The following is a 13,725-nucleotide window of genomic DNA, read 5'->3' as shown; positions in this document are numbered from 1 at the left end:
TAATAGGATTGAACATTGATACAGGAATGTGAACTAGCTTGTGCTATTGTGATGTAGCAAGCAGAATAGCTAAAACCTGAGTGGCTAGGCTGTAGACTATACCACTCCATGGTAATGCCTTGTTCTTTAACTTCAGCAGGAGAGAACATAACCCCATGGACAATTCAGTTGAATGTAGCCCCAGAATGCAGTGGTATTGATAAATAATATGGAATAGGGTGGCTGCATTTCTCGGGCCTGTCTTCATTTAACATGAGGAAAGAATGTAATGTTGATACTTAAACTTAAGATCTTGATTTGTTTGTGAAGTCAAAATTTACATTTTTCATCCAACAGACCATTGTTTTAAAACTTAATGACAGCAGCTGAGTTGATCGTGACCTGACTTAAGGGTACATTTTTTCTTTTGAATTAAGATAATTTAATATTTTACAAATTAAAATTGAATTCACTTGTTAGGCATTGAGTACAGCATATGGATATAGCACCTTACTTGCTTTTAACACAGTGGGTAAGCCTTCTATTAGAAAACCAAGTAAGTGCTAAAATATGATACTTGAAATTGATGGAAATTTATTTTTCCTTACTAGGTACAAGATTACTTGACCAGGTTGGAGAGTATACCAGATATAATTGAATTGGATCACCTTACTGTTTCAGGAGATGTTACTTTTGGGAAGCATGTTGTATTGAAGGTTAGTGAAAACCATGTTATTTGGCATGTATTGTGAAGTGTTTTTATTTCTCTAAATTACTATTCAAAGTGGCCTAATTTTCATTATTACTACCAAAAATACTGACTGTAGTATTTGTTTTAAAAATGTTGCTTGTGTGGTTGATGAAATGAAAACTGGAAATACGGCTCCAGCCAAACTAATTGAGCCTTTTACTCTGCCAACTTGGGTTTCTGAAAGTGTTCCAAGTTAACACTGAATGAGTTCTTTTATGGTTCTAAAATCTTTCAATTAAACTCCTGTAGGAAAAGAAGCAAGTTCTTGCCCACTGTACAAACATAAAACTGTGGTTTATACACTTCCAGTATCAAGTCAGAATCTTGTCTAGCTAATTAGTAAATTACACCCATTATTGAAAATCTGATGTTTTTTTTGAATTTTTTAAAACCTCATTTTCATGCTCATTTAGTCAGTAATCATGTAAGGACCTTGCTTATGTTTAGTGTCTTTTACAAACCTAGATAACATAAAATGCTTTGCCCATACTACTTTCAATTCAAGTGTTGGAAACCAAAAGGCAATAAAATAGTGAACAGATAATCAGAAATATTAGTTGGGGTACTAAGAGAACTCTTGCAATGTGAATAATGCAATAGGATGTTTTGGATCCATTGAAGGTAAATTCTTTCTGTTCCTTGCACAAATACAAGAAAAGTTATTAAATAACAATGGAATACCTTGCATTGAAAATTTCCCTGCATCAAATATATTCTTGCTGTTTAATCTTGTGCCCCAATGCTGTGCTGGTAGGTTAATTGGCTACTACAACTTATCCTTCAATGTAGTTAACAGTATAGAGAATCAAAGGGGAATTGATGGGTATGTGAGAGAATAAATTGCAGCAATACAGTGAAATGACAATGGAACTACTAGGTTGCTACCCTGGGACCAGCTTGCACCCAACAGCCAGTGGTCTTGTTGTTATAAGACATGCCTGTATCTTCACATTAGTTCATTAAACTTCCATATCAGCAAATTGCCATACAGAAAATAGCAACTGGTATTCAGTAAACTATTAAATGTTTCAAAGAGATGATCTAATTAAAATTGCAGGTTTTTTAAAAAAAATATATTTCTTATCACATGCCTGTACCTCAACCAGTTATTTTTTTTTGTTTAGGGAACAGTTATCATCATCGCAAATCATGGAGACAGGATTGACATACCTCCAGGTGCCATATTGGAAAATAAGATTGTTTCAGGCAATCTGAGAATCTTGGATCACTAGAAAGATGATCCTAAACAGCTGAAATGAATAAATGAAGTTATTTCATCACATGATTAGTCACACAGTAATGCCAATCAGAGTTGCGTGCATTAAACTGGTGAGTGTGTACTAGCTTTGAGTGTGAAAACTTGGTTCTTCGGGGCAGCTCTTTACAAAATTGCTTGCCATTTTAAAACTACCTGTTACTGTCTTGAATTTTAAAATTGTATGACAATAAACTTGGTAGCATTTGTATATAAGTATCAAAATGTGACCCTAATTTTCCTTAATAAAACCAGCTTTTAAGAAAAATATGCATCAATTATAAGTAATAAATCTACTAACTGTACTGGAGCCAAATTGCAAAGTTTTCCATTCGGAGCTTGTGCTTACTTTACACTGTCACTAAAACGTAATAAAAAATGCAGTTTGAAAATTTGTTTTTGTGTGCAGTTTTGGAATAGTGAATGGATTTTCTCCTTTTCCCCCAAAGTGCAGACAAGGTAACCAGAGTAGCATCCTGTAGAAATCAGAAAGGTTTTTGGTTATCACAGTGAAATTAAACTTACTCCCAGTTCTTTATTAAACTAAATTTCAAGGAGCTATCACAAAACCTAAAGCCACAGTTGATTGTCATAAGGGAGAATCAAAGATGTCCCTATTGCAGATGAAAGTCATTAAAGTTTAAAATAGTTTCCCTAGGTTAGAATGTAAAGCAGAGCTTATGGTATAGGGACTATTTCAGTGTGGCAGGAAAAAGGATGATTGGCATATATTCCACTTAAACATCTAAATAGCTAGCTAACTAGCTAGCTCTGAAGGAAAACAACACATGAGATGCTGTTGCTCCAGTTTCCAGCATCTGCAGTCTCTTATCCGCTCAAAGCAGTTAAGCCTGTTCAAGACTTTACTCTCCTTTGCAGTAAACATCTGAATGTTGTGCTTTAAAACAATCTGTTTAGATTGGCAAAAAGAACTGGAAAGTGAATGGATTAAAATAATTTACAAATCTGTTAAGACTGAAAAATCTGAGCCAAGTTGTATCACTGAATTAGGAGGAAACCTACCTGTAAAAGGGAAAGGCTGAGAGATTCCACTAGATGTTTAGGTAGACATTAAGTTATGTTACTGGCAAGATGAGCACTACCCAGAGTGGATTGCAAAGATCCATAAACAGCTTCAGGTGGAAAGCAATCTTTGGTTCTAGCAAATTAAGTGCTGTTCAAACAATTCTCCAGTTAGATCACCAGAGGTCTGAAGCACCAACAATAATATTATAAACTGCAAATAATAAAACTAAATCACTTCCATTTAACTTTTTATTTTGAGATTTCAATTTAAAAACATGGATTGGAGAGAGATTGCTATTAGATATCATCAATCCTCAGCAAGCTCAGTTTTAAATTAATTATAATAGCAGCACAGAAGGGAGACAAGTTGGTGTTCAGTGCCACCAGTGTGGAATTAGGCACAGTAAATATGGACTTCACTCCTGGCAGCACAAACTAATTTTTTTTTGCACTGCATGAGAAATAAACTTAGGCACTTGACTGTATTGTGGACAGCCACCATTAACTGCTTACAGATGGCACAAAACTCCACAAAATGATGAAAAAATAACTTCAAATCTATCACCAATTCATTTATAGATACAGACTGGAAAAAAAAAGTAATTAACCAAAGTGTTTCCATTGAAACCCAGCGAGGCATCTTAAGCACCAAAGAACTTTCCTAAGCATGTATTTCAGAAATGAAACTGGAATCTGCCATATGCAAAACAAAGTTGTTAAAGCGGCTCCACCTAAAAAAAAACTCTTTATTACAAATATATTGTTGCTGTCTTCTATTGTTTACCAAAGGTGCACTGAGGATAGTAAAACTGAAACTAACCCTGAAGCACTTGGATTTTAAAGCTTTGTTTGAACAACAAACTGGGCTATGGGAAAATGAATATCTGATATGCAACCACCACTCCAAAAGATTTTTTAAAATTCATAGAAAGGTCTGTAAAAAAATAAAGTTCCTAGATTATTAATAGTCCCCCACCCCCATGGATAAACAAAACCCATTTTTTTAATTATTAATGTGGCATGAATTTACAACTGCTTAAAAGATATTTTATAAACTGTACCATCATTAACTTTTTTTTTAAAATAGTGTTATGATTGCACGAGGTTTAACATACAAATAATCAGATGCAAAGCATCATTTAGTGCTACATACAGTCTTCCAGGAAAGCCAGAGCTCGCGTACAGTACTGCTTTTGGTCCACAGACATTTGAACCTACTTTGAAACGTTTTAAAAACAAAGAACACTCAGCTGAACAGTTGCCCATAGAAGGACATTTTCTGTAAATCATGCCCCAATTTGGTTGAGAGATGCTGCTCCAGTGGAGGACTGTCATTTGTTTATTTGATTATTAGGGCAGTGAAGGTCTAGGATCATCAAAATAAAATCTCAGCATGCAAAGAGGTGTTCTTCACAATGTCACCTCTTCTGCTCCCATATTTCTGTCACATTAATGTCCAAACTCTCAAGGCCTTTTAATGCTTGAATGTTTCCAGTGTAGAAAGCTAGGTCTGATGCAACAAGCCTGCAGATGAAATGAATTGTCCAATTAGTCTTAGCCATGATTCCTACATGGATCAGTAAGCATCTACTACAACCTCCTCTATTGCCTCTCATGCACGTTTATTTTGTGTAACAGAAAAAAATCAATGCCACATCAAGTCTTATGCTCATCCTGCTGTGAAGTTGCAATGACCACAAAGACAGTATCTTTTAATTCAGAAGACATAACAAACTTGTATATTTACCATTTCATTCTCTGTTTAGTAGAGTTCAACAAACAACTGAAGGACTTTTCCATCATTCATTTGCTAAACTCACTAAAAAAGAGCAGAGGCTAGGGTTGGAATTTTCACTTGTTTGAGCTGATATTTGCAATGCAATTTTAAAAATTTGTGAAGTTCAAGTAACTGGGTTGCAAAATTTTAAATGCAAATTACTGCAACTAATTTGTGGTAATTATAAGTTGAAAGTAAAACATACTTGAAATTGCCCTGGTTCAAAATAATCACCACAATTCCATTCAAATGAATTCAAAGGCAACTCTAAACATTAAGCTGGTTATTTTGAATAGCCATGACACCAATAAGCATATTTTAAAAACTTCTTGAATATTATTTTAAAACAAATTACTTAATTTTACAAAGGTATCTTGACATAAAAATACAAAAGCATTTGCTGGAAAATTTCAGTAATTTTAAAATGTTACTCACAGTTGCTTACATTAACTTTTCAGCAGTATTAATCAAATCACATCTAATTATTATTCTTAAAGATCAAGCACTTTTAAAAGTAAATATGAAAAATTTCATTTTAAATGATGCTGGATTGTGATGATTCATGGTAGATTTTATATTCATCAATATGCAAATACATTCAAGGGGAAACATTAACCTACAGCGCTGTGATGCAAAGTGTGCCATCAAAAATGTACAAACCCATGTAAAGGTCCTCCATCATTCACCACATTTAAACGGGTAAGTTGTCTCTTCAAATGAACTTTAAAACTTGAATTGATTCTCAAGAACAACATCTAAAAGTTCAAAGAGAAATGTGTGCACATTATGATGTTAATCTGTGCTCTTGCCCCATTTCCTCCTCCCCTATCATCCCCCACACACACTTTTCCCTTCCACGAGTACAACATTCAGTTTCCAGAGAACCTGTATAATGGGACCTGATCGCAAATTCCCACAGTGATACATTTCCAACTGACCTTTGTTATGCTGAACACAAAACACTGATTCTTTGATTTTTAAATGAACATATTAATGCTGATAACGAATGGCCATGGAAAGGCAATATAAATTATAACATAGTATTCTGTAATTATTTGGTAATAAGTACAACTACAAACAACTATTAGTACACCTGAGGTGCAATATTTGAATGAATTGATTTCTCAGTGCCTTGAGATTTCTACACCATTATTGTACAACAGCTGGATGAGATTGTAGGTGGTCTGGTTGGTGAGTTCGCAGAGACAAGAATAGGTGGAGGTGTGAATAGTGAAGAAGGTTGTCTAAAGGATACATAAGAGTTTGAACGCCATGTTACAAATGTACAAAATTGATTGTACAGGGAAGTCTAGAACTAGAGGGCACAAGTTTAAAGTCAGAGGGGAGAAATTTAAAGGAGATCTGATGGGGAAGTTTTTCCACACACGGAGATGAATATATGGAATGATCTGCCAGAGGAGGTAGTGGAGACAGATACACGCACAAAGTTTAAAAGGCTTTTGGTTAGGTTCTTGGATAGGATACAGAGATTGACGCAGAGGCAGACAGGATTAATGCAGGCAATTGGGATTAGTGTAGATAGGCACCACAGTCAGCATGGACGAGGTGGTTTGAAAGGGCTCATTTCTGTGCTGTGCAATTCTACAACAATACCATTCAGCTGTGATGAATTGAGATAAAACATGACCTTCATTTACACGGGATGTACCTGAACAATACTCCACTAGGTACCTTCTACACTTAATTATCAGGTAAAGTGCAGGAACTGAGAAAAATGAAGGTGCTCACAAATCTTTGAAAAAGGCAGATAAAGTGGAGAGGCTTAAAAAAAATTAGAAACCTGATTTTGTAACATGATGCACATCATATAAAAGCAAGGGAATTACAATAAAAAATAAAAATAGTGGAAACATTCAGCAGGTCAGGCAGCAACTGAAAAGAGAAGCAGAATAGGGTTCCAGGTCAAAGGCCTTTCATCAGAACCAGGAAAGTGAAAAACGTTAATTTTAAGTTGCTAGGAGGGAATCTGATGGGGTGAGCCCACACGAACCTGATGTATACTTCCAAGGTAGAAAGTTTGGATGTTGGAAGAGGATTCAAAGATAACTTTCAAAAGGTAACTGGATATATGCTTGAACAGATGTTTGCAGGGCTAAGGGTGGGGAGAACAGCAGGAAAGTTGGCTGAGTTGGATGGTTCTTTAAGAGGCAGCATGGGCCAACAGCCTGAATGATCAATAACTCTGTCATGCAGACACTGAAACGCTAGTAAGAGATCACCAGGGTACTGCTTGTAATGCTATGATTGTAATGTCAATCTTTATAGATGTGCTTGCTGAAAACTCAGACCAAGAAACAACCCTTTTTAGCTATTATTAAAATAATAAATCACAGGGCACGGACACAGCCAACAATACTAGCGTTTATAGTCCACCACTAATTACCCCCTAAATGAGGAGGCAATTAAAAGTCCAGCCACCTTGGTGGATCGCGACTCATGATAGGCCGGACCAGATGATATGTCAAATATTCTTCCTAAGGGCCATTAGGGATGAAGGTAGGAGTGAAAAGGTAAGTTTAAAAAGTTGTTGAAATTTTGAAATGATGAATTGGAAAATAGAGTTCTTTAGAAAAGGTTTGAAGAGAAAAAAAAGGGATGTTTAGGGAATGAGACAGATTATGTAGGTACAAACCCTATAGTTAAATTTGTTTTTTTTTGTGTGGACTTTTGGCTTCCATTTCAACTTTGTGATGTGTGTATATTTACCTTTCTACAACATCCGACTGTTCGATTAAATTTTTATCCTATTTTTCCTCAATTTTGCCAGTGCAATTGCTTCAGTTACCTATTGAAATTAATTATATGCCCATTCTTCAAGTTTCTTTCTCAACAAAAGATATAAACTATGAACAGCAATGCAGAGAAATCACTTGCAGCTCAGTCTCCATACATTATATTCTAAAATGTCTGCAGGATATAAGCATGATTGCAGTTTGCACAAATGCAAGTCATCCTACGAGGTCAAAATATAAGTTACTGCTAGAGCAGAATATAAATATATTAACTATAATCCTTCCCCATGACCTAAATTTGTCACGATACAATAAGTATCTCACATAAGATAAAAATTAAAAATATAAATTCATGTTTTTACACTAATGTTTTGTACATTCCTTTTCTCCTTCCATGTCTTGGAAAATGTATCATTTATGTATAAATTATGTTCTGTGTGTCGTCTGAATCTACGTGCCTGTGATGTTGCTGCAAGCATGTTTTTCATTGTACCTGTACCTCACCGTACTTGTGCACATGACAATAAACTTGACATGACTGAATATATCAAATTCTAATATCAGAGCACTAGATTTTAGCATCATTTATATCAATAAATAGAGAACATTGTATCTCCAGTTAATACCATCCAATGTTAATACAAATCTGCCTGTTACTCAATTTATTATGGACAATATGCCAATGCCAAGAGAGGCATTGTGTTGTGTTCACCAGCACACGATTGAACCATCTCTTACCTCATCACCAAAAGATAATGACTTATGCTAGGTACAGGTCCCCATGATTCGTCACCTTCTGGAACCTAATCCACATGCTGCATTCCTGGGCAGCATGACTTAGCTTTGTGTCTGGGACAAAATATAACCATGGCCAAAGTCACAGCTAACATTGCTCTTGATTTTTGAATCTTGCTACTTCGATTCCTGAATGCAATCAGATGGTAGAAATTTGGTTGACCTCTTCCTCACCCTGATCCAAAACTAACTGCCTGTCTGGCTTAGATGGCTCTCTCAACAAACAGAAGTTCAGACATTGCAGCCTATGTGGCTCAGTATCAAACCAGACAGTATAATTAGCCACTGAACAACAATTGCAGCTTCACCACTTTTATCGGGAACAGTAAAAGAGCTTATTTTTTTGTCGTCCAAAATGAACCATTGGATGACGATAGCATCTGAATTCCGTACACTCGGAAATGATATAGAGATCATTCATTCATTTCTCCAGAAAGATAATGCATACTTTATTGGCTGCTTCAATTGGCATTTTTCCTATTTATTTTTAAATGTAATACCCACCTGTGTTTGTTCTGGGGGTAAGAGGTCATATATAGCTTCATGCATTTTAGATGTTTGCTTACAGATGTTTCGGAAACAGGTAGAGGGTACTGGTGCTTTCACTTCATACTGGAAACAAAGTAAAAGCATAAATGCACATTAGTTTAATGGGAACTTACTATTCCCTCAACATAGTACATCCTTGTCATCAAAGAATTAAGTTGCTGCATTTTAAAGTCTGGGACCAAATGATGATAATCAGTATTACAAGATCATCTTGCGATACATCTCCTATTTCCTTCCATTATGACCATCACATCTAATAACATTCCAGTTAGTGCATTAACTTCCTCACTTCTAACACGTATTGTCTTTTTATTAAATGGTTACCTTATACTTGAATTCCTCACCAATTATCACAGAGATTCTTCACACCCCAGTTTCAATTTTTTCAGTTGCATTACATCACATACTGCTGCTAAAATACCATTGCTCATTCCTTCCGCAACAATAAAAAAATTTCTAAGTTCCGGGGACCATGATATTACAGAATGGTAGAAAATCATCCACAAATGCGTAGCTTTCTCACAATTCTCATTCTGTCATCCACACCTTAGCCAGTGCACATTACCCTCAGAAACCTCTAAACCAATTGTCCTCACTCTTTGTACCAGAAGTCTCCTTATTCTCATCCATTTGTAACTGAATCCTCCTTTTGCTGTCTTCACTGATTTCTTGCCTTCACTATTTACTTCAGCCTCTTCTTCTATGTGGGACAACAGCTATTAAGATGTCATTCAGCTTCTAACCAAGAACGGCCAATAAATAAGACTTGCCAACAACACCCACATTCAAATAATTTTCCATAAAAAAATTTGCTTAGTCACTTGCATAGCAACCCACTGAACCGACATCAAGAATTCTTCCATACAGACGATATTCTTGTCACCCATCTTCTACACAAGCCTGCGAAGCTAATTTCCACATATCACAGCACTACAGGGGTAAGAGGTGGGGGTCAGGTAACCAATGGAACTACTTGACTCCTTGCTACCTGCCTCTCAAAATCTAGTGTTCCTTCATTTAGCATCCAAAACAATGATTCAAATCAAGACTTGTTGGCTAAAGTGTAATGGTAATGGTCTGGAAGCAGACATCCAGGAACTAAAACCTTACTTCAAACATAATGTGACCACATTTTGATAACCCCATCCATGTAGAATATGTACATGTTGATTTAAAGAACTAAGCATACCCAGAGAAACAAAACTTACAATTTTACCTTAGACAATGTTTTATCACAGAGTCCATCCATGATTGCCACAAGCTTTGCCAAAATCTCAGCAATGTGGTCATTATAATCCTTGATAAATACAAAGAAAGTTATGCTCCATCGAAATATGCCAAATATACATGAACCATCAATGTAATGCAGAATTTTGGCTTTACATATCAATGTTTGACTAACATTTCTGGGCTCAATTTAGGCAATTTAAAATGGCTGAAATTTAACATGTCTGGTTTCAGTAACTAAGAGTACTCAGCATACAACATCAACTTCCTTTACAAACACAATGGAAAAGAGAAAGAGCAGAGGTGAATGAGAAGATGCAGGGGGAGGGAGGAAGGAAGGAAATTAACCATCTCCTTTACCAGCAAATTTATCAGAAACTGCAGTATTGGAAATTAAATACAAACAACTCAATCAGTATTAATGCCTCCATCTTGATCACAGAAGGAAAAAATATCACAATGTGAGAGACAATTTACTGTACTCAAATAAAGGGATATTTCGTTCCTTGCTCAGTTTCCCAAAACACCACAGTTTCTTTCAATGTCTTTTGCTCTCCCCAAATCTTTATTGCCCATCATTTGTCTTTGCAACCTACTGGCCAGCCCCAAACTTCATTTCAAGGTGGATTACATTGATATTTCTTTTATCAAATTGTGTTGCATAGATTTTAAAAGATCCCCCCCCAAAGACCAGCAACAGGAGACAAACTGCCTTTTACGTTCACAAGAAACTGGAAATTTAAGAGGATGAGAAAATGATCTATTGGTGGAGGCCAGGATAAGTAAGAGTTCTGCTCCAGATGGCAAGTGCAATGACCAAAGGCTAAATGAAGATTGCTATTTTGCAGTAATGGAAGGCTTCTGCCACCAAATATAAATTGGATATACCTTAAAGGAAGCCAGGCATCTGAACAAAAGTGACGTATGGTACGAAGTTGACTTTTGACCAAAAGTATCAAAGATTCCACTGAATGTAATCATTTATTTTAATCTGAAACCTAAAAGTTCCCACAGTCAACTATAGCTTTGCAAAGTAGTTCAAATCTCTTGGATAACTAGGTGGATAACTTACATACCTTTCATTTTCTTTCTGAATACAGGTTATGAATTTAATCTAAAATTATAGATCAACATGTCATAGCACACAAGTAATAGAATGTACAAATACCATTTGCAATTTTTCATACAGGCAGCAGCCTTGTGAATCTGCACAATACTGATTTAACATCTTACTATAATATCCAAAACTGTTCATACCACACCAATTTTTTAAATATATTCAATGTTATCTTAAATGTCTTTAGACATTTTTAGGCTCAAATCTAATGTTAACAACAGTTTTGCAAAGCTGTTTGTTACACAAGTGGGCAAATAAATAGAATATCCTTCATTTTCATTCGGACTGCAAGCTATCAAAGTACTCTAAAATTCCAGAACTGTTTATAGATCAATAAAATGTGCCATAACATTCAAGAAATAGCAATATATCAGCATGAGGATACTTATGAAAGCAGCTTTATCAAAGCACAAGGTCACCTTCAATGCACTTTGGTTTTAGAAAAGACATTCAAAAACAGAATTCCAAAATCTATTTATTTATACAGGACTGGTCACAGGTGGATTGATATTAGAAGAGGTTGGAAAACTAGCTCTACAATTCAGAAAAATAATTAGTTATTAAAAGGCTCTACATAGCATATAAAAAGACAAAGCTGATAATGAATATTATCTAAAGTAATAAGTGACATGGAACCAAAGGACAAAGGTTTGGTTGGGTGGAAACAAAAGAAAAGACACCCAGGAAGAATTGCTGACGGTGGTAATTGTTGCCAAGTGGAGACCTACTCTCAACATACAAATGACATCTTCAAGAGGCAGTGCCACAAACGTGTGAGGAGCATTTGATGGCCCTGGGACTGTATTTGCTGGAGTTTTAGAAGGATTGGGGGGGGGGGGGGGGGAAAATCTCATTGAAACCTACCAAATATTCAAAGGCCTGGATAGAGTGGACATGGAGAGGATATTTCCAGTAGTGGAGAGTCTAGGACCAGAGGGCACAGCCTCAGAATAAAAGGGCTTTAGAACAGAGATGAGGAGGATTTCTTTAGCCAGAGGGTGGTGAATCCATGGGAATTCATTGCCACAGACGGCTGTGGAGGCCGTCATTGGGTATATTTAAAGCGGAAGTTGATGGGTTCTTGATTAGTAAGGGTGTCAAAGGTCGTGGGGAGAAGGCAGGAGAATGGGGTTGAGAGAAAAAAATAAATCAGCCATGATCGAATGGCGGAGCAGATTCGATAGGCCGAATGGCCTAATTCTTTTCTTATGTCTTACGGTCTTAAGAAGGCAGCATCCATCATTAAGGACCCTCACCACCAAGGACATGGTCTCTTCACATTACTACCATCAGAGAGGAGGTACAGGAGCATGAAGACCCACACTTAATGTTTCAGGAACAGCTTTTTCCCCTCCACCATCAGATTTTTGAACGGTCCAACACTACCTCATTATTCCTCTTTTGCACTACTTATTTATTTTTGTAACTTATAGTAATTTTTATGTCTTGCACTGTACTGCCGCCGCAAAACAACAAACTTCACGACATAGGTCAGTGATAATAAACCTGATTCTAACTACTTAATAGAAAAGTGAGAATACCCCAGGGACACTATTTTTTATTTCTTATCTGTTTATTAAATGAAAACTAGAAATAACTTTTCAACAAATCCTACATGTTAAAGTAGAAACATTTTTAAAAACATGTCTCTTTAAAAACATTTATAACACCGATTCCAAAAGCTCAAGATTAGTACAATACCTTTAGAAAACACTTAACAATTTTACCTTAGTGATGTGGTCAAAGTGCCTCAGCATATTGTACTGCTTGGGCTGCAGTCGAGCTTCAAAGTGCACTCTGATTATGGGAATGTAGTGCACAATGAGCTGTAAACAACGAGAGGCAAGAGCTACACAGATAAAATTAAGATAAAATTAACAGAAATGTTAATGAACATCTGAAGACAAGACACATTAAATTATATGAAAACTGAGAGCACCACCCAAACTACGATGTTCACTTACTACAAAACAAAATTGTCACACCACATTCCAGCTCAGTTTCCATAATTTTCATTCCTCTTTCCTTTACCCCATACTTAAAAACTTATACTGTCTCTGCTCCAGTCAAGTAATGCATTCCTCAGGATTATTAGAGGAAAAGTTTCTCCTTTTGTCCATCATTTAATCTTAATTCTAGATCCCAAATCTTTAAATGTTTCAATAACAGTTCCTTCATAACTTTACAACACTTCTCAAAGACAGCACCGTGATTTTGATTTTCTCTCTTTTTATTTGTAATTCCTCATAAAGGCAGCAGCCTTGGGAATCTGCACTACAACTTATCTACTGTCATAAGATCCAAAATTTTCACAGTACGCCAACTGTAACCTAACTGGCATTTTATATAAATTTATTGCTTCTTGATTTGCTTTATTTTTTAAAAAGTGTCTTGTAACCATATCCTGTATTCCAATACCTCTTTCAATGTCCTTCTCCAGTTGAAAGCTACATTGTTTTGTGCACCAGCCCTCCCTCCTAAATCCCTCTGCTCTCC

The 13,725-nt window shown here is 36.0% G+C and overlaps 2 protein-coding genes across 15 annotated transcripts in view; one reads left to right on the top strand and one right to left on the bottom strand.

The window, feature by feature from the left end:
- The window catches only part of ugp2b (UDP-glucose pyrophosphorylase 2b), a 29,403-nt gene extending 27,022 nt beyond the window's left edge, over positions 1-2,381 (top strand). For all 5 annotated transcript variants that reach the window (XM_052012269.1, XM_052012268.1, XM_052012271.1 and 2 more), the window contains 2 exons: positions 591-695; positions 1,855-2,381. In XM_052012269.1, the coding sequence (XP_051868229.1) occupies positions 591-695; positions 1,855-1,962 (213 nt within the window). In that variant the 3' untranslated portion in view covers positions 1,963-2,381. The remainder of the gene's footprint in view (positions 1-590; positions 696-1,854) is intronic.
- A 141-nt stretch (positions 2,382-2,522) lies between these two features.
- vps54 (VPS54 subunit of GARP complex) overlaps positions 2,523-13,725 on the bottom strand; it is a 72,966-nt gene continuing 61,763 nt past the window's right edge. For all 10 annotated transcript variants that reach the window (XM_052012258.1, XM_052012261.1, XM_052012259.1 and 7 more), the window contains 5 exons: positions 12,957-13,078; positions 10,102-10,182; positions 8,841-8,948; positions 5,449-5,543; positions 2,523-4,535 (listed from right to left, as the gene is read on the bottom strand). In XM_052012258.1, the coding sequence (XP_051868218.1) occupies positions 4,430-4,535; positions 5,449-5,543; positions 8,841-8,948; positions 10,102-10,182; positions 12,957-13,078 (512 nt within the window). In that variant the 3' untranslated portion in view covers positions 2,523-4,429. The remainder of the gene's footprint in view (positions 4,536-5,448; positions 5,544-8,840; positions 8,949-10,101; positions 10,183-12,956; positions 13,079-13,725) is intronic.

This window comes from Pristis pectinata, chromosome 3 (genome assembly GCF_009764475.1).
Source record: "Pristis pectinata isolate sPriPec2 chromosome 3, sPriPec2.1.pri, whole genome shotgun sequence".
NCBI classification, from domain to species: Eukaryota; Metazoa; Chordata; class Chondrichthyes; order Rhinopristiformes; family Pristidae; genus Pristis; species Pristis pectinata.
Note: the sequence above shows the minus strand (reverse complement) of the source record. Positions and strands in the feature narration are given on the sequence as shown.